Consider the following 25834-nt stretch of genomic DNA (forward strand, 5'->3'; position numbering starts at 1 on the left):
CAGTTCCTCCCAAACATACCACATCTGACATCAGCATTTCTCACAAAGGAACTAACTGAGGTGATTGAAACCTATGCCGACTAATGGCCTACAGGGAAAATATCAATGTTAAATGTACACCAGCACTTCAGCATTACATCAGCAATTAAGGGTCTGCTTTTCCAAAACGGAGCTTTCCCTGACTGTGGACAAATACAGCCGGATACCGGGCTTCTAGCTGAGACATGGCTCAGCCTCCATTCACACTGACCTCTAGCAGCTCAGAGGCTCTGGCTTGCTCACCTCCGATCTCTGGTCCTCCCAAGCTGGAAGGTAGGTAATTCCGTGTCAGCGTGGACCACATCCGTCTTGCTTATGACAGTGTACCCCTTCCTTCCTGCCCCATTTAACCCCCATTTAACCTAATTCTCAGCACAGTGGGCACACAGGTAAACCTGGGGCAGGGAGGGAGAGAGAGGAAGCAGCACACCTGGAGAAGGGGGCGGGAAGGAAACCAGTGCACCTGTGGCACGTGGGGTGGCCAGCGTCTATAGGCAACTTGATACAAGTTGCAGTCATCTGGCGCATGGCAACCAAAACCCCCTTGCTTGGGACACAGTCCCTTGCACAAGTGGCAGAGGGCTGAATGACTGCAGATCACTGAGGCTGTTCCCAGTGCTGGGTGGAAAGTAGAAATTCCCACTGTGGGCCCCTAGGAGTACTCGGTTCCCGCCTGCTCCAGGCCTGGCCCCTTCAGCCCATCCCAGAAAAAAGCTGGCCTTTCTGTCCTGCTTGCCTATGTGCCCACCTTGACAACTATCAGTTTTTACTGCTTGCATCAAAAACCTTGTTGCAGGAGGCCAAGAAAAGGAGAGAGAAAAAGAAAAGGCAGTGCCTAGAAAAAGTTGACCCCGTACCAGTAACACCCTCATACTTTTGACAACTATCCCATTCACAGATCAAAAGAAAGTTGTTCCCTAAAATATATTTCACCTATGGGTTTATGAGCATTCTGCTTACAAACTATAATAAGGCTAAACACTTCCATAGGAGGTGGTGAGACACTTAAGACCACAGAAGTCCTGGAGACTGAGATAATATGTGGTAATATATTTACCCAAAGTGCTTCCCGTTTCCACGAGAGAAGGGATGATGCAGTGGTAACTCTCAGTTCAGGTCCCTACATGAAACAGTAATGGGCGTTCACCGCTCTGCCGGTGGGGTTCAGAAGGCAGCAATTAAAAGGCACCCCACCAAGCAGCTTTAAGGTATTTTTGGCCTAGTTTAATCATTCTTCCTGAGGACAATGAAACAAGGAGTCCCAGTTCCATTAATTAAAAAAATATAATCAATGCTCAGAATGTCATAAAAAAAAACAAAACTAGAATTCAAAAGGAAAACCCTGCTTAGTCTCATGGATTAAAGTTGAATCTTTGCTGTTCAACCTCCGAGGAAGCAATCGGAGGACCAGAGTGGGGCGGCCCTGCCCGGGTACACTGAAGCAGGGGTGCCCGAGCCACGCCATCTACCCCTGCGTGGGCCATTGCTGCGGGTGGAAGACGAATTTCTCATGCATTTGCTCAGCTGGGTGTCATTACAACCTTGGAACTAGATGATTTGAGTATGATTATATTCCTTTTACAGATGAAGAAAATGAATCCAGGTAAGGTAGCTTACTACGCGCACAGAACAAGACAATGGAAGGCCACGGGCTACGATGTATATGTGTTGACTTGTAGTCCCGTCTGGCAAGGACTTGGTTCCTTCACCCACCCTGCCTCCCAACAGAAGTAACTCCACAGATGCCTGCAAAGCGCTCAGGGTGAAGGGACCATCCACAGAGCAGACAGTCACAATTTGTCTTCAAGTCTTCAAAGGACACCATAAACCAAACCAGTATTTCACGCTTTTCATTAATGTATTCCTCAGTCCCATAGTCGGCTTGATCTGCTGTCCCGGAGACACTGAACTAGAACTTCATGGTGCTGGAAGTCCTGGGAGCAAGCTGTCTCCTGTTGGTTCTAAGTCTGAGGGCACAGCGGAGAAATGCGACTGGACAAAGGAACCCGGCTCCCCTGGCTCCCCACTAGTGCCTGCACACCCTGGCTCTGCTCCACGCTCGGGAAAGCCCTGGGCAGGGAGGTCTAGGCCACGCTGGCACCAGAGGGGAACAGAAACTCCTCGTGCTACACACTTTCAGGGTTGACTTTACAGAATGCAAACAAAAGCAAAGAACAAACAAACAAAAAAACACATTTCATTAGACAGGAAGCATAAATTAAAGCAGGTGTTGGCCTCCCTGAACTTTGACCTCCATGGCATTAAAATACCTACACAGAAATCCTAGGCTACCACAATATCCTGGAGATGATCAGCAGTCCTTTAAGGTGTAAAATCTTTCCTGCCAAGGAAGGAAACAGTGTGGGGACAGGGGAAGAGAAAAGAGATGTTTCTAGGTTTCTTAGCCTGCAAGCCAAGGATTTCTCCTCTCCACCGGCACTTCCCTGTCAGCAGGTGTGATGGCCCGCCCCGAACTCGTCAGCCACAGTGGGCTCTGGTAAGGGGGAGGAAACAGTGCCCTAGAAAAGAGGATCTATGTTGTGTATTCCTTTGATCCTTCCTGAAACAAACTGAAAGTTTGCTTTTCAAGAAAGAATGAACATTTGTTTTCGTTTTTAACTGATTCCTACTAGAGTTCTTCTCTTACAATCCACAAAAAAAAATAGAGCTGTAGCTACTCTCCCTTTCCCTGGGGCAATTCTCAGGGAGAAAAAAAATAATTAGTCACCCCCCACAGACATGCAGCTGATACTTGACCTTTGGTGCCTGCCTGTGCTAAAGCTCCTGGACAGTTTCTGTGAAAGCAGATTGACGATTAGTTACAATTAAGGCAGCTATCTCCTGAAAAGTATACATTCCCCCCTTTTCTGTGTATCTCCCATTTAGTAACTCAGTAACAAATTGTGGACCATTTGACTAGGAAACTGAAGCCGCAAAAGACAGGAAGGGGAGACTCCTCAAGAGGTAGCACGCACAGTGCTTCTATCTGGACTGTGGGACTGCAAACCGAGCCAACCGATTTAAAGAGAATTTATCACCATCGGGAAGCAAACGGTGTGCAGCGATGGGTGGAGAAGCCAGGAAAAACAAACACTCATATAGTGCTCTCACAACGACCTGTGAGTGAGATTGCTGCCCCGGCGAAGAAAGCAAAGGAAGCAACTCCAAGAGCCTGAGAGTCAGCCGAGCAGTCCACTGGCCAGTCTAGACAAAAATCTCTACGATGCTCCTGGACCTGTGGTCCATCTGCACAGTGATGAACACAGGACGGTTTTAAGTCTCTGGATTTGGCCACTGGGCCACTGCTGATGATGAAGAGAAGGGTTTACATGGATGCAGGATGTTACTGAGAGATGGGGTGGGGGGCGGGGTGGTTAATCTTCCAGCTACATAGAAGGACACGCAGAGTAGCTTGTAGACAGGCAGAGGAAAAGGGGGGGGTGGCCTGGGGTAAGATCTGAAACAAGACCTAAGCAGGGCACACCTGAAGGGGCCTGGAGACCAACTGGGGAAAAAAGAAAAGATCACAAAGAGCTATGGCAGAGTGTGGGGCTCGGGGTTAGCTTATTCTGTTTGCCCCAGGGAGGTTTAGGGAGTTAAAGATTAGGAAGTCAACCACATGAGTATTAACATCATAGATGGAGGGTGAGGGCTCGAACTGCCTCAGTGTCAAAATGCTGGGGTACTACAAGACCCCACAAACTTCTACGATCGGCAAGGGCAAGCCGGGCACGCCTGCTGACTGGGAAGTGTGGGCCAACTGCCTGTTGGGTCCCGCCTACCTACTTCTCAAACTATTTTAATGACTGTGAACCTCCCCCTCCAGCATCTCGTGTTGAAACTTCTCACTTCACACCCCAAAATGTCTCTCCAGCTCAGACATGTCAAGAGTGGACAACACGTGGCAGATAAAGTGGTTTGAAACCAAGCTTTCCCTTCATCTTATTTTTGTTTAGTTTTGTATTTCCATCAAGATTCTCCTAGAATTGTTTTATGAGTAGTTTTTAAAGTTGAAATTATTTAGAGCACTCTAATCCTACATCCTTCTCCCACTTAATATTCTGCCATAAGCACTTTTTTGTCTCAGTAAGCAATTTTTATAGGGCAAATTTTGATTTTCTGCTGAAACACTACACTACTGCTGGAAATGGAGATCATTCCCAATCTTTCACTACTGTAAGTAACGCCTGAAACTGGCCCTTTTCAAGATCTCCATAAATCCAACATAACATTATTACTCTCCCAATAGACTTGAAATGTCTTCTTTTTTCAAGTATTTGCTTTCTGCTGTTGCTCTCAGACAGGTTTAATTTTTCATTATTGATGGCATATGTGAGTACTACTGATGTTATATTCACTTTGTACACATTCACTTTATTGAACTCATTAATTCTACTAATAGTAAGTTTTCAGTTGTGTTTCCCTTAGGTTTTCTAGATACACAATCACATAACCTACAATTAGTAATGATTTTCTTTTCTCCTGTCCAAATGGTGGTTTATTTTTTATTGCGCTGGTTGAAGCTTTGCAAACATACAATAACAGTAATGAGACAGACATGCGAGCCTACTGTTTAGATTGTTTTTTGTGACTGAGATGTCACTTATTAAACCACTATTATTCCAGGCAATAGTTTTAGATTTTCTCTCATTTGTTTTTTAACTTTTTAAAAAATATTTAGTAGGATAATGATATAGCTTTATTTGATCTAGTAATATTAAACTATTCTTCAATCCCTGTGATGAACTCTTTTTAAAAATCTGTTTAAAGAGTTTATTTTTGCCCTTGACATCTATCTTCACCGGAAGGGCAGGCCCAGGTGTCTGCGGTCCGACACAGCAGCCACTGGCCGCCCGCCTGCAGCCCCTGCACAGCCAGGGCCGACCGGACCGACACGTGCTGCACTTGTACAGTGCACGGCACGTCTCAGGAGAAAAGGGATGTAAATACCTTAATGTTTTATATTAATTACACATTGAGATGTTAATGTTTTGAGTATACAGTTGACCCTTGAACAACAAAGGTCTGTGCTGTGCGGTCCTCTTACACGTGAACTTCTTTCAGTAAGCGTACGGTCACCGGTTTTGCATCCTCCTTTCAACTAACCGTAGACTGAGTCCCATTTCAGTCCACGCTCTGGGATCTGCAGGCTGAGAGGGTGGGGGTGGGGGTGGTCTGAGACCCAAGCCCCAGGAGCAAAAGTTACTCATGGATTTTGAACTATTCGGGGGGTTGGTACCACTAACTCCTACATTATTCAAGGGTCAACGTTACCACATTAAATAAAATATATTATAATTATTTCCATCTGTTTCTTGTTACTCTTTAAAATGCAGCTACTAGAAAAATTTGAATTATACGTGTGACTTGCATTATATATCTGCTGTGCAGTGTGGGTCTACTCTTTCCTCTCCACAAAGCATCTCTCTCAAGTTTTCATTTCAAGGATGGATTTACTTCTAAGAGTCGATTGCACTGTGTAAGACTGCCTACAATCTGGAACATTTGCTATAAAACGTGTTTATATGGGCTTTGACAGCTTGAAAGGATTCATCCACATTCAACTCCCCCACCCTTGTTTTTGAGAATTTTCTAAGTTACTAGTCTGCTCTGATATTCTGTTTTAAAGGATAAAGCTTTAAATGCCAGACACTGTCAGTACTGAATAACCCATATTAAGTACAAGGCTAAATCCAAGGACTTCCGAGAATATCTCAGATCTTACTGTGAAGAGCTACGTGTGTTCCTTACTTCCTGACTGGGTCTCACTGAAAATGTAACAAGAGCTATTTCTTTGTTTCAGAACCAATGGGAAGATCCTCCTCTTTACACGAAGGTGCAGCTAACACACCTTTGCGTGCGCGTGAACAACTGCGGCAGAAAGTGCTCTGGCTGCTCTTCTGCTCATCAGGAACGCACGCCCTGCCGTTTCGTCCGAGACAGAAATTCAGCTCACGAGATCCCAGATGACAGAGCAGCCTTGGCCGGTAACAAGCCCGCTTAGAGAGAGCAGGGAGGGGGGTGGGTGTGGAGGATGCTGAGGGAGGGCGAAAGCTCACCCTCGCCCTCGACAGCCGAGGCACGCTGTCTGAACTGGCTCGCGTGGCAGTGGGTCGGTGGTGCCGGGTCCAAGCAGGAGGACCTACAAAGTCCCACAGCGCAACCGACACGAGTGTGCTCGTGTATCTACAGCTTGTATTCCCAAAGCTGTTATATGCCCAGAGTCCTTTTTCTTTCTTTTGTTATTTATAACATCTGAAGTTGAAAACCACCTGGGCTACTGGGTTCCAATACTGGACACGGTACTCAATCACTTAGTAACCCAATTTCTTCATTTGTAAGATGGGGAAAATAAAAAGTTCTACTTCAAGGACTGAGGATGAAATGAGATAGGGCAGGCAAAGCTGTCGGTAAAGTGCCTGGCACACAGTAAGCATCCGGTAAGTACATACCATGAAAATAACAGTGTATACCCATTAGTTCCATCAAATATTGACTGTAAAATCACTAATTAGCAAAGAGTCATCTAGTAAGTGGCTTGTCAACCATAGGACCAGCCATTAGTAATTCAAGGATGGCAAAGTATGCGTCCATTAACACAGAAGCCCAAGCTGGGCTGCTCTGGCATTGCTGAATCACTCAATCACCACCAAAGACTGAAGAAATCCAAGAAGCACCTGATGCTTCAAGTAATCATCAGAGACAGCCCTTGGGGACAGTCCTCCAAGAGATACCCAGAAAGCTCACTTCCCTCCCCCCGTGCTTTCCATCACCACAGTTTATGGAGCTGTCTGGGATTCTCCATTCCCAAACTCAGTCCCTGTCTCAGCCCAGGCCAATGCTGGACGACCAAGGTCGGCCATGGCCAGTGCCAGGTGAGGCAGCCCCACACCTGCTCCCTGCTCCTCCTAGCCTTACCTGTAGAGGTGCAGCCTTCACCTGTTCCTTAAGATACCCCTCTGTTTCTCATTTGAGAATCTCTACCTCTTTGCCTCTATAACCCAAGGGTTCATGACAGAAAAATGAAGAGAAGGAAGATTATGCATAGAAGTAAAAACCGTTACAAGTCTCAAAATGGTGCGAGACTCACTTCAAGGACAAAGGACGGGGAGCAGCTTTAGGCGTTTCTACTGTGAGAAGCCACCTCTAAGTCCTCCCACGCCTTGCAGTCACTGCCCCCACTAATGCCAGGCAGAGAGAGAGATGCAAGCAGGAACAGGTGAGGGTGGTGAAAAAAGAAAGCAGGTGAGGCAGCGTGTGAGGATGAAGAAAAAAGAGATGACATGCAATTTTCTTGAATAGCAGCAACCTCTTCCTGCCTCTATTTTCTCTCTTCCACAGATTATCCTGCCCAGCTCACCCCACTCCTTTCCTTGTCCAGCTCTTCCCCAAGGAGACATGGACTCTGTGGCCCCACTGACCAGGAACTGTGGAGCGGGTGACGGGGAGGGGGGGAATCCCGGCCCCACTGCCAGGGCCACATCAGGAGTGAATACTTCCCTGGCAAATGTGAATTGCCTTGGAAATCTGAGTTCAGTTCTCCAGAGAACATCAGCTAGGGGCCACAAATACAAGAGGTGCTAAGACACAGGCTTTTCAGAGCCTGGAAAACCAGCCAAAGTGCATTTAACTTTTCTTTTCTTTTTTTATGGTAAATGTACTCTGGGATTCTAAAGAAGCTCTAACAAACTTCTGGAACAGTGTGTAAATGAAAACTGTATAAATAAATATTCTTGAACTTGAACTTGAAGTGGGTTGGAGAAATGCTAAGTCCTCACTCAGGCAAACTTATTTAACCACACACAGTGCATGTAAGTGATGAGTCCCAAATAACCAGCCCTGGGAGCTCCAGGGAAGGAAATACACCTGTGGGAAATAGCACTTAGAAGTGGCTTTATTAATGAAACAAGACCGCAGCTCTAAAATCCTGTGTTTCTCCAAAGTAAGAAAGCTCTAGCTTTTAAACAGAGCAGAAAATTCTCCCCTTCAGCCCTTTACTTCTATAAACTATAAGGAGATACTTATTAGTTTACTTATAATTTCATTGTTGTTTCATCTTTATTGTTGCACTAAAAGTTCATATGTAATCTAAGGTCAGCTTTTAGTTTTCAGGGCCTAATTATTTGTTCAGTAAGACTTTCTTTCCTTTGGGGGGAAAAATGCGTTGGGCAGTATTTTCTTCTACATGATTTTCCTCTAGGTTTTCTTTTGGTCAAAATCAGTTTTCTTTCTAATACGTCCATTTCAAATAGTTGGTTCATCAGCGTCACTACAAACCGTAAACATTACTTGGAACAGTTACGTGATCTTCTCTGGGGCTAAAAATACTTTCACCCTTTCCCATGAATCACTTGACACAAAGCGGCAGGCAGTACCGCATGTACACTCCCTGTCCCATCGCAGAGAATGCAGGGAGGCACCAGGAAGGGACAGACGTGGTTACCGACGTCTGGCTTGCCGTTAGTCACTACGGCTGCCTTGGTCTTTAATTATAAGCCCCGATTACCTTTGTCTGCTCGCTGTCTGGGTCTTCAAGCCAAGCATAAGGGTCAGGAATTTTATGCCCGTGATAATCCTGTACCTGCAAAAGACAAAAATGTGTCATTAGAGAATCAGGGTTTAACCCCAATTAAATGACTGCTTTCTGAATGTGATGGAGACGCAGAAAAGGGACAGACAAAAACGCCCCAATCGGCTCGCTGGCAACATGTGTGCCCAAATTACCACGTGAGCCATAGTTGGCAGGTTCTCAAAGGTGTCCAGCCACCCTTCGTGAAAAGAATGTTTTCACTGGAGTGGGAAGAGAGATGAAAGGTCAGAATAGGAAACAGCACAGCCTGTACAACACAAAACAAAGGCCGGCCGCTGTGCTAAAGAAACCTGAAAATGTGCTGTCGGTGGCACAGTGCAGAGCTGTGCACAATGCAACAGGAGGGAAAAAAGGCACATACGTGTGCGCTTATTTTCCTGTTCTGGCTAAGCTTACTAACGATTCGAAAATCTCCCTGTGATATGTGATAGGATCGGGCTTGCCTTTAAGTCTCAACTGCCACAAAGAAAGTGACTAATGTGTAGTTATAATGATTCTACTTGGCATCAGCTGAAAAGGTGGACTTCCGCGCAATGACAGAGCACTTCTAAACTGCCTTTCTTCCTCTTCGTGTATTGTTACGGCATGCTTTCTTTACCCTGATAGAAATAAAACTGCTTGGTGTAAGCAGGGCCTGGCTGAGGGGAGGCCTTCGGGAGCACCCCTGGGTTCTGATCATCACAACTACCTAGGAGCTTAGGGAAAAGCCCCAATTCCCCTGAGAATTCCTCGGAGGGCTGGCCTCTGAGACGGACTGAGTCTAGACGAGCAATCTGGAGTCATCCCTCCCCTGGGTGCTAATGCTGAAAGAAACTGTGCAAAGGTAAAAATCATTATAAAACCTCCCCATTTTGTGCCATGGTGATTAAACCAGTTCACTGAAACCACACCAACAACGTCGTTCTGACCAAGTCTCCAAACAACTCCAACGTGCCGGCCGAGGCCTCTCGTACACAATTGTTGGGAAGGACTACCACTACCTCAGATGAGTTTCTAATCTGTCCGCTTGCTCCATGCTATTACACCCGAAGGCATGGGCTAATCCCTCAAGAAAGCAAACACTCTCCTGGAAAAGAGAAACCTGCTGTCTCTACTTCTGGTCAAAGTTCCAAGTAAGAGACATCCCCCTGAGCCCCAAACCCAAGGCTATCCCCAAAGTGTCTACCTCTGTTCTCCTCTGGTGCCGGGGAGGGGTCACCTGGGGAGATGCCCACCTGGAAGGACAGGCAATTACGGTGGAACACTGGCAGGGACTGACACACGCAAGGGACATAAAACCAGACTGACGCTTCCAATGAGTCTTCATGAAATTACTGATTTTGGGGGGGCAAAAAACCAATTTTCAAACCTTATCTAAAGCCACTAGAGTTTACCTGTCATAACTGAATGTAAGGTTTTTATCTTCTCAAGTTTTTACACTCCCCACACCTTGAAGTGGTTATAGATTACATGTAAAATAACAACTTTCTTCTCCCTGCTGATAAGAACCCAGATGAAGAATCCTGTAGAGGACCTTCCGGTTCAGCACTGGACTGGCAGGGACAAGGCTGGGCGACATGCCGCGCGAGGGCCACACTGAGTTCACAACAACAGCAGGGATTAAAGACAACCTGCCAGCAGCTTTCCCCCAAACAGTCCTTGCAGGGGAGAGACCAGACCCTTCAAACGTGTTCCTAGGTTAGGATGTTACTAAAAGTTACCAGTATCCAGACTTCACTTTTCATATGGAAACAAAAAGATGAACTGGAAGGCTTGATCGTTTTATAGCCAAGTAAATAAAGGTGTTGCCAACTGCTAGCACCAAAGCACTGAACCTTTACTGGACATACACACTGTGGTGCTGAACGTTTTAAAGGAACCTGGTAGGGGCTTAATGATATTCCTGTTTTACACATTACGGAATGCAATTCAGCGTGGTGAGTAAGAGTAAAGGCCGCAGATTTACTGGTTCACTCAGAGGTCCCTGGGAGCTAACCACTGTGCGCAGATCCCGGCCACATGATCCCGTCCGTCCTCACTGTCCCAAAGACGATCCCAGCAGCCAGGGGTCCCCTCCTCCTTTTTTCTTCTACAAGACCATGTCTTACAAATGGAGCGGTCACAGAGCCACATCCCCTGAATTCAACTATTCAGTATCTAATTCTCTCATCTGATTTAAGTTGGCAAATCATTCCTCGTCTTCCCAAGAGGCTCTAGAAAGAGAGCCCTGATAAGCCACTGTTACTATTCAATATTTTACTCACACTGTTCAACGACTCGCCTGTTACCTTCAGGATAAAGTGCAGGCGTATATCCATAGCAGGCAGAGCCCATGAAAACTGGCCCCACTTTTTTTTTCTTTTCCAACCCTATCCAAGTGTGTCCACCCATGGAGGCTGTGTTCACAAAGGCCTTGCTGCCATCCTACAAACACATGCAATTTCATGACCAGCCAGCCCTATGTAACTACGACTTTATTTTAGTTAGAGGGCCAGGAATATCCTTTCTTATCCCACCTTATCCAACTGGCCAACTTCTCAGCTCAACTTACATATTATCTCCTGCTACTGATGGAAATTAATCCCATCCTCTTGGGTTCCCCACTCACCCTACACACTCTTCTAATCCCTGCCGCAAGCATGAATCATTGACAGCAGCACTCCCCGGGGATGGCAATGGCGTTACACAGGAAGTACCACGGTTTCCAGATTTCTGCTCACCAGAGCACAAACCCACCAGAAAGGGTTGCATGCCCCAACCCCACAGTTCAGCAGGAGACTGCCCAGTACATGGCAGAAAGATAATCAAGTGAGTGAGACAGAGAGCTACAGCAATGTCTAGTGCCTACTGGAGAGAAATAAACCCATTTTAGAAATGAAAGCTATAATGTGAGCAAATGCGTAAGTCCATCCTAGGGTTTAGCAATCAGGACTTGTGTCCTAGAAGAAAAGATACCCCATGTAGGCTACCAGGGCTGAGTACCCTGTGGGATCCACAGGGCAGAGTCCAGGCTAGGCCACAGTTACTGTCCCTTGGCCATGAGGCTTAGCGTTATCATGAGTTCTCTGGTAAGAAGGAACCGAAGAGTATTAAAATCCATGGTACTATATATATATATATATCCTTTGAGTTAATTATTCATAACCTGTTTAATTTCTTCATGAAATTCTCACTTAACCCTTTCGAGAACTCTTAAACATAAATAAATGAACTGTAGGGTTCTGGAAACACAAATAGAGAAAAACAAAGCGAGAAACAACCCCCTCTCCCTCAAACAAAACCAAACAAAACAAATCTGAAAGGGCACTTATCAAACCACATAATGGTTAATTGTTTATATTTTTTGTCAATCCCCCAAAACACAAGGATCCTCAAGACCTAAACTGAGCTATTCACATGTCTTCCCATGAGTAAAGTCTGGCACACCGCAGGGCTAGACTGTCATGTGAATGAATGAAAGACAATATCCTCACTACAGAAGCAAGTAAGCAAGCCCTGTGGTTAGTCTGTAAGCCAGCCCTAATATTTCATACGTGAGAAGGAAAGCCGATAACAAGCAAATGATCTGCCAGAGGATATCCTACTAGTGAGCAACAAAGCCAGAACTAGCACTCAGGTCTACTTGGTCTGTCCTTTCCATGCTGGCAGGATCACTTTACTCCCAAACACAAACGAAACAACCTTTTGAACCACAGGGATAGGAATAGGGCTTCTTGGGCTGTTAGAGCAAATTTAATAAGCAAAAGGTTGAAGAGCCTTAGAAAACATGGTTACCATATGGCCAGTGGTCAAAGACACCATGATTGCATCAGTGCCACTTGGAAGTCTTAACTTAAAACAATATGTCCTGCCCTGACTGGTGTGGCTCAGGGGGTAGGGCATTCTGCAAATAGAGAGGCCAACAGTTTTGATTCTGGTCAGGGTCAGGGCACATGCCTGGGTTTGGGCCAGGTCCCCAGTTTAGAGAATGTGAGAGACAACTGGATGGTGTTTTTCTTCCTCTCTTTCTCCCTCCCTTCCTTTCTCTAAAAATAAAAAAAAAGAAAAAAAAAGAAAAAGAAAACTACAATGCCCTGGCTGGCGTAGCTCAGTGGATTGAGCGCGGGCCTGCAAACCAAAGGAACGAGGTTCGATCCCCAGTGAGGGCACATGCCTGGGTTGCAGGCCAGTTCCCAGCAGGGGACACACCAAAGGCAACCATACATTGATATTTCTCTCCCTCTCTCCTTCCCTTCCTCTCTAAAGATAAATAAATAAGATCTTTAAAAAAAAGGAAACTACAAGTTCTTTATTGTAAAGCCCAGTACCCTTTAACCTAAAATGAGATAGGTTTTAAAGTACAATCTGGCATAAACTGGGTCCAAGTAAGCAGAATAAAAATTATAACTGTATTACACAAAAATATTTTTTTCTAATTCTATTTTAAGGAACCCGAGAAATTTGGCTATTCCTAAGAGAATCATGCCTGCAACATTTGGATGCACGACAGTTCTTAAGATGCCAAGTTTATTTTTATACACACAGAAAAAGCTGTTTGCCCACCAATTCCACCCATTGGATCTGAACGGTTATGCTGAGTTCATCCACAGTTTAGGTAAATGGTAGCTAACCCCTTTACGAGGCAATACTTAAGCTCATCCTGAAAAAGGCCATTCCTTCTCGCTTACAAGGCCTCCTCTTGCATCCTATCAACTCCTTTTCTTGCTTAGGGAAACTTGGATCAGCACTGCCACACTTAGGGGTCACTGTTCACCTTCCGCGTTTCTGTCTCTGCATCCCCAAACGCCCAGCACCTGGCCTTGGGCAGGGCAGGCACTCAGTACACGTTTTAAAACCGAATGAATGAACTTCAGCTCTAAGGGTTTTAAATGCGGAAGTTTAAAAAGTTTGCTTTGTGTTTAAATTCTACATCACCTGCACATACACACTCTATCTCCTACCACCATATTTATGGCAAGAGTCTCCGCCAGTCAAAAACCAGTAACACTTTCTACCTGGGCATCTGCCCTTGATCCCGTTGATGCTAGACAACTGCCAAGCGGCTGCTGACCTCAGGCTCCGCTGCCAGCAGACGACAGTGACGGCCACTGGAGACTCTGCGGCTCGGGAGGAGCCCCGCGCCCCCGGCCGTTTCTCGCAAACAAAGGCCGAGGGGGAGGGGAAGGACGCAGGGGGCAGGGGGCAAGGGGCTGCGGGCGAGGCAGGGTCGGAGGGGAGCCGGCGGGCGCCGGCAGTGGTACTCACAGCAGTCTCGTCGCGGTACACGTCGGGATACTGGAAGGACAGCATGGCCGGAGCGAGCATGGGTCGCGTGGGGCGTGGGCTCCAGGAGCAGACGCGAGTGAGCGGGCCTGGCTGCGGGGCAAGGCTGGGGCGCGGGCAGGAGCCGTGCAGGCTACAGACGGAGAGGGGCGGTCGGGTGGGGCTCGCGCGACCGGACCGGCGGGGCACCGCGGAGACGTCCGGGAAGCAGGAAGCAGCTGTCGCGCGTCCCGGAGCCCCTCCCCGGCGGGCGGGCCCAGCGGCGGCGAGAGGAAGCGGCGCGGGCGTCAGAGCGTGCGCCAGGCGGGCCCACAGCTCCCTCTGCAGGAGCGCGGGGCGTGGGACGTGCCGCCGGAACACGCGGGGCGCCGCGCGGGCCACGCCTCACCCGCCAGGGCCACCGCGCGGGCCGCCGAGCCGCGCCTCCGGGACCCCTCCGTGGAGCACAGGTCAAGTTACGCCTGCTGGGCAAGACCCTCCACCCCTGCCCCGCCAGCCGGAACGGCAAGGATAACTCATTAATCAATTCCCCCAGCTTCTGTTCTTGAGAGCGAAGGGCTTAAAGTGACCCAGTTTCTACTGCCTGCGATTCTGGACTCGGAAGGGAAGGGATAATGGATCGTGAGGACCTAGAAGGGAACGCATCTCTCTTCACTTCAGCACCCTGGTGGACACTGGAATATGTGTGACACCTGGAATTGGAAGATGCTTTGAGTTGTCAGTCTGACAATGGATGAGCCCTTATTTGAGATGTACCAGTTAAGAAGGGACCAAGGTGGGAGGCCTGTAAATTATCCAGGGTCTTTTGTTCATGCTGTTGGGCTTCTCTGTCCTCTCCTGCCAGCATGTTTGTCTAGTGAGCACCCACTGTTGTCCCTGCAGTGGGGGGAGAGTATCAGATTATGATGCTTGACCTCAATGCGATGACAATCTAATAACAACATTTCTTCATCTCTTAGCTATTCGATGCTATGTCTTCTGCTCTTGCTACCTGGCCCGTCTGGAATAAGCTTTATAGCCTGAGCTGTGGTGTGTGCTCAATGTGTTTTGTACTCCTGGTTTCTTACAAGTCCAGGGAGAAGTCATGGGTGTGGCCAGAAAGTCCTTCACATCCTGAATCCCCAGTGGACACGGGATCTACTCTAAACTCCTGTCTTGTGTTTGTTTTCTATTATTATCTCAACTCTATGTCTCACCCCCTAATTCAGTGTTTCTGTTCATGGTGGGATGTTTTATAATCATATCTTGCATATGTCCTCAGACCCCCCTCCCTGAGCAACCTGAGAATTCTCAGTTCTGGGGGAGCTCACCCTGTTGATGCCAAACTGTGTGCAAATAAACACAGGGACATAGCTCAGCGTAGCATCCCTGATCCAAGACCACTGGCCCAGGGGCTGCCAGCCATTGTCCTATACTTCTGCCACTTTGGGGCTCTTTAAAAGCAACCTAGTACACATGACCCAGCAAATTTTCTAATAAAGGCAATAATAATAATAATTAAATGCTTATTGAATGCTTATTATAGGCCAAGAAATTTTCTTCCTTAACTTTATGAGATAAAAACTAATATCCCATTTTTACAGTTGAGAAAAGACTTTCAGGAGTTCACAAATTAAGCAAATTAAAAAAAAAGCAGAAATAGTGCTAAAATTCAAACTCGGATCACTCTGATGACAGCCCTCATTCTTAACCACTTTGATGATCTTTCTCTTCGTACATAGTAGGGGCACTCTATGATCTACAAGGACACCCATTAACACTGGAACTTCCCTAGGACTTCATTTTAGTGAGAACTAAAGTGACATTATGGGAATATAGTTTGCAAAGGACAAATCACACTTCAGGTGCCCTCCTCTGTTCCTCTCCATGGAGGCAGCTAGCTGGTGCCCAGCTCCTCTGGGCTCTAAAGCCAACGGTTTGTAATACGTGGCAGGTAGTGTAATAGGCTACCGGCAATGTCTTGTCTGCAACTGCAGTGAGATGGAGAGGAACCCAAACACCATCCCCTTCCCCTTGGACAGAGTGTACACTACTTATGCTTGCCACCTACTTGTTATGTGTTGTCTGCTTTAATCTTCTTAGCAAAGTCCATTTTACAGAAAAGGTAAAGGATAAGTCCCTTTAACATTTCACTTTATAAAGTACAGATGGCAAACACAAGGCCTATGGGCTGCTGGCCTTCTGCCTTGTTTTACCCTGCCCAGCACCTTGTTTCTACCCGGTGGCATCACCAAGCTCTCACTTAACTGTTAAGGAGTAGTTACATTTACACAGTCCTAAAATGTCATTCGGCCCTTTGAAGGCAACTGCAAGGTTGATGTGTACCCCAGCAAATATGAGTTTGGCACCCTCTTATAAAGGCTTGGTGAGGATGAAGTCCTTTAACTTGACCTTACCTGGGAAGCACTTTATCTGCCCTTCCATTCTGAATGATACCTTTGCTGGATAGAGCAATCTTGGATGTAGGTCCTTGACCTAATTATATGAAATGTTAAAGGAACCTATCTAAGAAAAAGAAGAAGATAAAAAATATGAACAGTAAAATGACAACAAACTCACAACTATTAACTGAACCTAAAAAAAAAAACAAAAACAAACCAAGCAAACAACTAGAACAGGAACAGAATCACAGAAATGGAGATCACACGGTTATCAGTGGGAGAGTGGGAGGAGAGGGTAGGGGGAAGAGGTACAGAGAATAAGTAGCGTAGATGGTAGGTAGAAAATAAACAGGTGGAAGGTAAGAATAGTATAGGAAACGTAGAAGCCAAAGAACTTACATGTATGGCCCATGGACATGAACCAAGGGCAGGGAATGCTGATGGAAGGGGAGTGTGCAAGGCAGAGGGGAATAAAGGAGGGAAAGTTGGGGCAACGGGAATAGCATAATCAATAAACTATATTAAAGAAAAGAAAAGGTAAAGGAATCTCAGCGACTTTAGAGGAATTTGTCTGAAGTCATCATACAGAGAAGTAGAGCCAAAACTCAAATTCATTGTTTAACCTCAAAGTCCATGCTGTACCTTGTGCACAGAAAATGAAGAAAAGGGAAGTATTGGAACTACCTCAGAAGTGGAAGTGCTACCTCCAGGATATATACCAGAGGTCTCTGACCTCTGTCACTGCACACTATTTCAGGGGAATTAATACCAGGCAAACTCATGCTCTAACCTAGGACAACCCATTCCCACAACACTAAGCTCTCGGGCGAGTGGGGCTAGCAGAGACAGAAGGCCCTCCAGGGAAGCCTGCAGCCTCCCTTCTAGTGCCTGACCTCGAGGTCTGGACTGACTGACCCAGAGTCGTGCTGCTAAGGAGGCAGGCTAGTAATCATTTATCGCTTTGTCTGGCTCAGTCCTATCTCAAGTTCTCGTCAAAGCATCGCTTTCAACCACATATAGTCATCTGCAAGGATTTCTGGTCAATGCACACGGACACTTAGTCATGAGGCAAGTGGCAGCTGAAATCCATCTCACGCGCCACTTGCCATACTGCATTCGCAAGGAGGAAGGTCTGTCTTTAGAATCTCACAAAGGTCCACTGCCAAGGGGCTGCCTCTGCCCAGGGGAAGGATTTTTCTCTAATTCACGAAAGAATGCCCTCTTGTTCGCACCCCTTAAAGACTGATGTCTTGGGTGTTGCCCAGATAATCTATCTTTTAAAAAATGTTATTTATCTTTAGAGAAAGGGGAAGGCAGGGAGAAAGAGGGGGAGAGAAACATCAGTGTGTGGTTGCCTCTCATGTGCCTCCACACTGGGGACTTGCCCACAACTCAGGCATGTGCTCTGACTGGGAATCAAACCAGTGACCCTTCGGTTTGCAAGCCAGCACTCAATCCACTGAGCCACACCAGTGAAGGCTTTTTTTTTAAAGATTTTATTTATTTATTTTTAGAGAGAAGGGAAGAAAGGGAGAGAAATATCACTTGGTTGCCACTTGCACACCCCTAACTGGGGACCTGGCCTGCAACCCAGGCATGTGCCCTGGCCAGGAATTGAACTGGCGACCCTTAGATTCATAGTCTGGTGCTCAGTCCACTGATCCATACCAGCCAGGGTGATAATGCATCTTTTTACTTTGACTCTGGTTTTCAGGTAGCTACTAATTAGTGAGTTTAGTCTTTTCTGACTACTATTCCCCAAAGCTTTATATTCCTTTTTCCAGTGTAACTTTTAATAAAATTTTTAATATATTCCTGTGTATCTAATACATCCACAGCATCATGAAATATGAAACAGCACCGAGAATAAAAGTGAGGTTCTCTTCTTAACCCAGCCACCAATGGAGTCCTTACACCATCAGGATCTTTATCTATAACATGAGAGAATTAGATCAGATGGTCTCAAAGGCATGGAAGAATCTGATTCTACATGAGAACTAAAGTGAAGATGTAGGAGTTTCCAAACTAACTCTGGAATTAAGAGGAAAATTGTCCTGGGGGAGTGCAGTTCATTTCATGTGAACAGATGGAGGTGAGAGTGGGCAGTGATCGTCAGCTGAAAGGGCTTCTCTGTAGTTTTCAAACAATCCATGAGGGCAGGTTTGGCTGAGGGCATGTCGCTGGGCCTGTAGTCTGCCGAATTCATAGGCCTGACCTTTTCAAGAACGGTAGCTTTTCCTTTCTAATACCCTTTTCTTGATACAGGCATATGGTTAAAAGGGTGGAATTGCAGCCGTGAAATCCGTGTCCACCTCCTCCTCCCCTTCTCAACTTAATGCCCATCTGCATTAAAAACTGAAATGAGATGATAGGGCCGAATTCAATCCAGATGAAACATCTGGGCAGAGAAAGCCCAGATTTTGATCAACAATCAGATTGATTGATCAACAATCCGTCTGGAGCATGTTTGTAGTTCAGTTCATGGAACTTATCTACCATTTCTAATGAAGTTCTCAAATTTGGGGTGTTTCTAGATCTGGAAAGAGGAACCCCCCCACCCCTGCCACAGACACATGTGAAATGAACTAGTTTTATTTAACCAGAGAAGAAAATGATCTATTCATGTGTTTTAAATTAGGAACTGAGAACTTAAAACTATTCAGTAAATATGAATATGAAACTATTCATACATATGAATATTTATGTAATAGAAAGCTGTGTCAGTTCAAAATGATTGGCTATAAGATTGGAGAAGAGAGTTAAGAATCAGAAGGAACAGAGGGGGAAAGGAAGTAAGAAAGACAGAGCAAGATGGAGAGACCTCATCCCAGATCTGCTAATACCAAGAAAGGTAAGGATAAGCATAAGGAGATAATATGGAGACAGACAGTAAACTCATAAAGGCACATGCAGACAATCATAGTTGGACACAGATAGTCTTTCATGGTCTTATGGTCTTTAGAACAATAATGTTAAATTTTTAAGTTCTACTGGAACCTTTACAACTCTGGGATAATTAATAACATGGCCTCTTGGTGTTTTTCTTGTGAATTAGACTAAATAGAACATCTGACCTGCACACTCAAGGTTCTCTACCCTGCTCAATATCTCCAGTTTTGTCTGGAGATACACTGAGCTACACCAGCTAGGGCTGACACTCATCTTTAGGTAACATCACTGTTCCTTTTTAAATAATCTTCAGCCATCTCATGTGCATAACAAACTTCTTATATTAAATTCCCTCTCTTTGAAGTATCTAGCATGGCTCTTTCTTTTTTTACTACTTAGACATTCTTGTAGCCATGAATAAGAGTAAGAAAAAAATAGCAAGCAACATAAGTAGACCCTCTGAGGGTTTTAGATATTGGAAAGATCAAATGCATAATACAGAATGCCAAGATATGAATTATACCAAGAAAAACATTTTCATCCTCCAAATAGTAAGCTCCAGGAAAGTATAAAAATTACTCATCGGATTTGGAAAAAATATAACTTTTAGAAATGAAAAATAAATTGGTGAAATAGATAGAAGTCATGGATAGGTTAAATATCAAATTAGAAAGTTAAAGAGAATTAGTGAACTGAAAGGTAGCTCTAAGGAAATAACACTAAACGCAACACAGAGAGACAAAGATAATAATAAGAAAGTAAAAGAAAAATATTAAACGTGAAAAACTACAAAACAACATTTGGTCATCTCCATAAATTAAGAAAACAAAATTCCATATGCATTCATGAAAAAATCTCAAGGGCAAGTAGAAATACAAGAGAACATCCTAAACCTCATTAAGGTAACAACAAAAACAAAAACAAAGACCCCAAACTCAACCCTACCACAACCATTTGAAACATGGAAACACGGGGAGTGTTCTCTGTCTGACCTCAAAAGGAGAATAAGCCTGCTGCTCTCAGCCCTTCCACTGCACGCGGTGCTGGAGGGCTAGGAAGGGGCAAACAGAACTGTCATTGCTTGTGTGTGATGTCATGGTTTCCTTAGAGAACAGAACCTCTGCCCAAAAGTATTCAAAATCATAAGAGGTGCTCACCGAGGCTGGATATATGAACAACGTGTAAAAGTTGATTGTATTTCTAGATGTACCAACAAACAAATCAAAAAATTAATTTAACCCCATTTATAGTGTCAATAAAAAGCACAAAGCCTCTGGGAATACATCTTAAAAGAGGTTCAAGATTGGACCATAGAAAATTAGAATATTTTCCTGAAAGACATGACAGAAAACCTAAATAAGTGGAGAAATACCTCATATTCATGGATTGCTGGATTTAATATTGAAAAGATGCCAGATGCCCGCAGGCTGATTAGTGGATACAATGCCAACATTGTTAAAATCTCAGTACTTTTATTTCTTTTCTGGTGGAATGTGATGAGTTAATTCTATAGGGAGGAGTAAAAGGCTAAGAACTGTCAAAGCATTAAGGAAGGAAGGCTTTTCCTCTAAAAAATTAATATAAAGATACAGTTAGTTGACAAGGTATATGAGCATGGATAGAAAAATGGAATAGAATAGAATAGCCAAAAACAATTTCACAAACACAGGGAATGTTAGCATTTTATATTAATGGGGAATGGAGGAACTTTAACAAATAGAGTCAGAATAAATGTTTATCTGTGAGGAAAGAAGTAAAGTTGTTTACTTACCTCATATCATATAAAAATAAACCAAAATAATAAAAATGCCCCAAAATAAACTCCCAAAAGATTACAACTTATATTTCAAAAGCAGAACTTTAAGACTTAAACAAAAACATCTTTCTTATATGGGGCTAAGAAAAAATTTCTTAAACATGGCACACAAAAAGAACATTAATTTGACTACATTAAAATAAAGAACTTCTAGACATCAAAGACTTTAAAGAGAGTGAAAAAGCACGCATGGGTTTGGGTTTACGGCAGGCCTGTCCCCTGGGTCTCTCAGAGGGCCCTATGCCAGAGTCAGCCGCTCCCTTGAACCATTGCCTGACCTCTGCCCATAGGCTACCAGCCATGAAGTGGGTTGCACAATGGAAAAAGAGAGAGAGAGAGAAGGAAAAGGCAATATGTAAACTAGGAAAAGATATTTTCTACACATAAAAATAACTTCATCGTGGGCTGAAGAGTGAACAGACAACTCAATAGGAAAATGGAAAAGGACATAAATTGGCATTTACAGAAATGGAAACACATATGGTCAATAAATACTCAGAGCTGAACAATATTAATAATTAGGGAAATGGAAATTACAATCACAATGAAGTTTCATTTTATACCTTTCAATTAGCAAAACATAAAAAAAAAGGACAGTACTAATTATAGGAGAGGTTGTAGATTCTTATATGATACCAGTAATCCAACCCCATAAAAATATCTAATAATATCTTAAAATGTAGAGTAAATATTAATAGAATAACAAACAGGAACAAGTCTACAATCATAACAGAAGTTTTTAATCTCAGCAATTAAAGAGCAATCAGTCGGTGAAAATATAGCAGAGGCTTTGGTCAGGATGGTGACATAAGCAGACATGTCTCACCTCTTCACACAATCACATCGAAATTACAACTAAAATATAGAACAACCATCACTCAGGAACACCGGAAGTTGAAATGAGGAAGTCAACCACAGTATTGAAGAAACCACATCCATCCAGACTAAGAAGGCTGTGGATGTGGAACAGGTTGGCCCCACACCCATGTGGATAAAAATTTGGGAAGGAGGTCTCAGGAGCAAGAAGTCCCAGACCCACACCAGGCCCCCCAGCCCAGGATTCCAGTGCCAGGAAGATAAGCCCCCACAACTTCTGGCTGCAAAAGCCAGCAGAATTGAGTCAGTGTTGAGGGCAAAGGGGAACTAGCCAGAACATAGCTGTAAGGAAGCAAAAGGTGTTTTACTAACTAATGCAAAGAGGCTCCGGGACACGCCCGAAGAGCAGGGTGTGTTCCAGGATGTGGTTTAAGAGCAAAGGTTAGTCAGGCAGATAGCCATCTGGACAGTCACTAGGGAGGGAAATTTTGCCCCTGTGCACGAGCTCAACTGACCAATCAAGTAAAGGAGCACGAGTCAGTGCCTGAGTTAACTCACCAATAATCAGTAACCCTATTGTGCCCCTGAGCCAACTGCTAACCGCCACATCTGCTTCTGTATCCAGCTTGCTTGCGTGTCTCCATAAAACCCTAAGCCTGTAAGCGTTTGGCGCGACTCTCATTTGCAGCCCTTGTGGGCACCATGTCTCCGGACACTTTGGAGAGTTCGCCCCTGCGCAGGTTAAACTTGGCCAGTAAAGTAACATCTCTGGAACGCTGAAAGTCTCCGACATTTGTTCTCGTGGTTTTGAATGCAACAGTCAGTAGAGGCTGGAGCCCTAAGTAATTCCTCTTGGCGAAACTGTTACCGAACAAGGGGTCCAAGGGGGGCGCAATACTTGGCTCACCGAGGGATGCCAAAAACTGCTGCAGAAAACAGGGGCCCCTCCCAAGGACTATACACTAATATCTATAGGGCTCTTCTGTCCGCCGCCAATTGGAAACACATCTCTCAATGCCAGAGATTTGTGAAAAGGAAACAAAATGTTTATTTAATGCTATTCAGGCCTAATGCCTTCCTTAAAATATTAAAGTCTTTAAGGGTATACACCTACACACACACACACACACACACACACACACAGCGCTCCCTTCTCCCACTGTCCCAACTCCGGGTACCGTAAATCAGGAAAAGAGCACACGTCCGTTTTCAGGCCGCTGGCACGTGAGCTGTGTCGCCTGCCTGTCCAGGCAGGATCTCCAATTAATCCAAAGTCATGCGGCACCTTCCACTGGCAAGAGTTCTTTGTACCAAGTTCTAGTCAAAGTCTCTCCTGCTTTCCAGGCTACTCAGCCAAAGGGAGCACGCCAAAGCCGTGTGGGCCTCTTCTACCAAAGCCGCGTCTTTCTTCTTCACCTGGCCGCAGGGATCTCCATTCTGGCAAAGTTGCGTGGTTTTCTCTTCCACCTGGCCAAGAGGGGGTCTGCACTCTGCTGAAACTGCATGGCTCTCCCTCCTAATGGCTACAGGGGTCTACATCTTTCTAAATAGCGTGGCTCTCCCCCTCATCTGGCCAAGAGGGGGTCCTCACTCTGCTAAAGCCACATGGCTCTCTCGCAGGCACTCTCTCCGAGAAGCAGCCCCAATTCCAGCCTGGTTAGCCCCCACTCTGCTAAAGCCACATGGCTCTCAAGCAGGCCCTCTCTCAGAGAAGCAGCTCCCAATTCCAGCCTGGTTAGCCCCCACTCTGCTAAAGCCACATGGCTCTCAAGCAGGCCCTCTCTCAGAGAAGCAGCTCCCAATTCCAGCCTGGGTAGCAGCCACTCACTTCTCCCTGGCCCAAAACTTGGCCACAGCTATTTAACATATCTATGAAACCAGTTAAAGGTTATAGATATGTTAAATACCATTCCAGAGGTTAGCTGCAAAACTGTTGCTATGCAAAACAGCTCTCAATGGCCCTGCTCCATTCATCCCTTCCCCCAACTGACACCTGGGGGGGGGGGGCGGTGAGGACATCCTAATATTTCCTCCAATATTTCTGTACACTTTGAGTTCTGGACACCATTCCAAATCTTTTCTGGGCCCCCCCGCCCTTGGCTGCACCCTGTATCAGTCCCTCCTTTCAGATTTACACCCACTTTATAATCATATAAAGGAAAATGGACGAAGGTCTCATCTTCTTGTAACTGCTTCCGGCTGGACATGGACGTTGTCCTACCTACTCCTGGGTCAGGGGTGCCCTGAAAGGGAGGGTGGTGCAGCATGGAGGGAGTCCTTCCTCTGAGGGGAAGGACCTTACAGGATCCTGGTCAGGTGGCTGTCACCAGGAAGTCGCAGGCTTGGTGTCCAAAGGCTGGCATTACTGGACCGTTGGCCTTCTGGTCAGGTCATATTCTGGAGGGTACAGATTAGGCAAGAAATTGGAAGCACAATTAAATTATAACTATTAAATAACAAAGGCAGGGACTTCAGTAAAGAATGGCTTATCTACAGGAAGGTGTACAAGGCATGCTACACCTATCCAAGACTCTTGTGGCCCACTACACTTCACTTGGGCTGAGGGGAATACGCTAAGATTTCCCTCCTTTCAGATTTCTGAGCCCTTTCTGTCTAAGCCATCAAGACAGAAAAGGGAAAATCAGTTCTAAATCGAAACCCACAGACTGCCCCAGCCCTTTACCAACCCAACTACTTAGTTTAGCCAAACCGTTGAGTCTTAGCGGGGGCGATGAGGAAGATGGGCTCCTTAAATAAGGCCTATATTGCAAACAATCACTCGTAGGCATAGGCAGGTCATAGGCATACGCCCTATGAAAACAGAAGAACACACAGGTTAATTCACACAACAATCCCCAAACTAATCTCTGTGCCTGTGAGACAGTCTTTTGGGAAGACATTCTATTGTAAGGTCCTTCGAACCTGTAAATTGTACATCTTCAGTGACATCACAAACCTGGTTTCAACTCTTTAATTAAAAACTTTCAAGACCTTTAGCTGTGCCATTCTGATGTCTAATACTGAGCATTGTGATTTTCCTTGAGCTACAATTTTTCTCCTTAAGATCACCCTCACTGTTATTACAGGGACTACTTTGGGTCCCGCTTTTGATTTTGACTGTTCGTTTGCATAAACACACTAAGAGCAGTCTGGATTACTTATGATCCTTAAGTCCGCTTTGCTGGAACTCACACAGGGAACACTTAGATTGACTTCTCAGTCCGCCCCTCAGGGCACAGAAGCAGAGCCACACATCTCCCATCTGGCTTCGCCTGTACTAGTCGTTTCACTCAAATCCTTGAGCCTTCATTGTGCCTACAGGTTCCTTTTAGCCATCTTTCAGGAAGACAACCTTCGTTTCTTCCCCGGAAAGACTGGCATGGACCGCAGAACCAACCAAAGTACTAGGCTTTTCTCGTGGGCTTTTGCTAGCTTCGCAAGTCAATCCCAATTTCTCTGAGCTCTCTGGTAACGACCAGAACCTATACATGCCTCCTTCAGGCGTGACATTCCAGTCAAAGTCCTGGTTAACAAAACTACTATTAATGACTGGTCTTATTGGTTTTATGCAAAGAAACCTTATGTTATCATTTATTCCTTCAGAATGCCAAATTCTGGAGGGATCAGGTAGGGAGAAAAACACAAAGCTTGAAGGAAAATCTTTCTCCTTCTAATACCCATCAAGATGCATCTCCATGCCTTATACCTTCTATACTAACACTACATAATTTCTTTCTAAAACTTTCACAGTTCTATTTATTTTTATAACTTCCTACAGACTTTCTATAATATTTATAAACCTTTTCCTTATTTACTTTCTTACAGAGTATGAAGTTTTAACCTTTTCTAGAATCTTCAATTTCCTTTTCAGAACAGATACAGAGTAAAATATGGAACAGTGTTTCAGAACAATATATAGGTAGAGGCATTCTCTTGCACCAATGTGTCCACTGGTGCCTCGCAGAGACATACTCCTTCAGGCCCGGTCTCATGGCAGAGACATGCCCTTTGCCTCAGGCTGAAGCACTTGTCAGCCCCAATTGACCCTCCCTGGGTCCTGGG

At 45.2% G+C, this 25834-nt stretch overlaps 1 protein-coding gene and 1 non-coding gene across 2 annotated transcripts in view; one reads left to right on the forward strand and one right to left on the reverse strand.

Moving 5' to 3' along the window:
• PREP (prolyl endopeptidase) overlaps window positions 1-14112 on the reverse strand; it is a 100874-nt gene extending 86762 nt beyond the window's left edge. The window contains exons 1-2 of the mRNA XM_037064957.1: window positions 13853-14112; window positions 8546-8620 (exon numbers count right to left, since the gene is read on the reverse strand). Coding sequence (XP_036920852.1) covers window positions 8546-8620; window positions 13853-13912 — 135 coding nt within the window. The 5' untranslated portion in view covers window positions 13913-14112. The remainder of the gene's footprint in view (window positions 1-8545; window positions 8621-13852) is intronic.
• Window positions 14113-21143: 7031 nt separating this feature from the next.
• Window positions 21144-21276, forward strand: LOC119000380 (small nucleolar RNA SNORA42/SNORA80 family). The gene has a single exon (XR_005069311.1). It is a non-coding gene; the product is annotated as a small nucleolar RNA SNORA42/SNORA80 family (small nucleolar RNA).
• Window positions 21277-25834: the final 4558 nt, after the last annotated feature.

The sequence above is a fragment of the Sturnira hondurensis genome, unplaced genomic scaffold, assembly GCF_014824575.4.
Source record: "Sturnira hondurensis isolate 20B ecotype Veracruz unplaced genomic scaffold, ASM1482457v3 Scaffold0015596, whole genome shotgun sequence".
In the NCBI taxonomy this organism is placed as follows: domain Eukaryota; kingdom Metazoa; phylum Chordata; class Mammalia; order Chiroptera; family Phyllostomidae; genus Sturnira; species Sturnira hondurensis.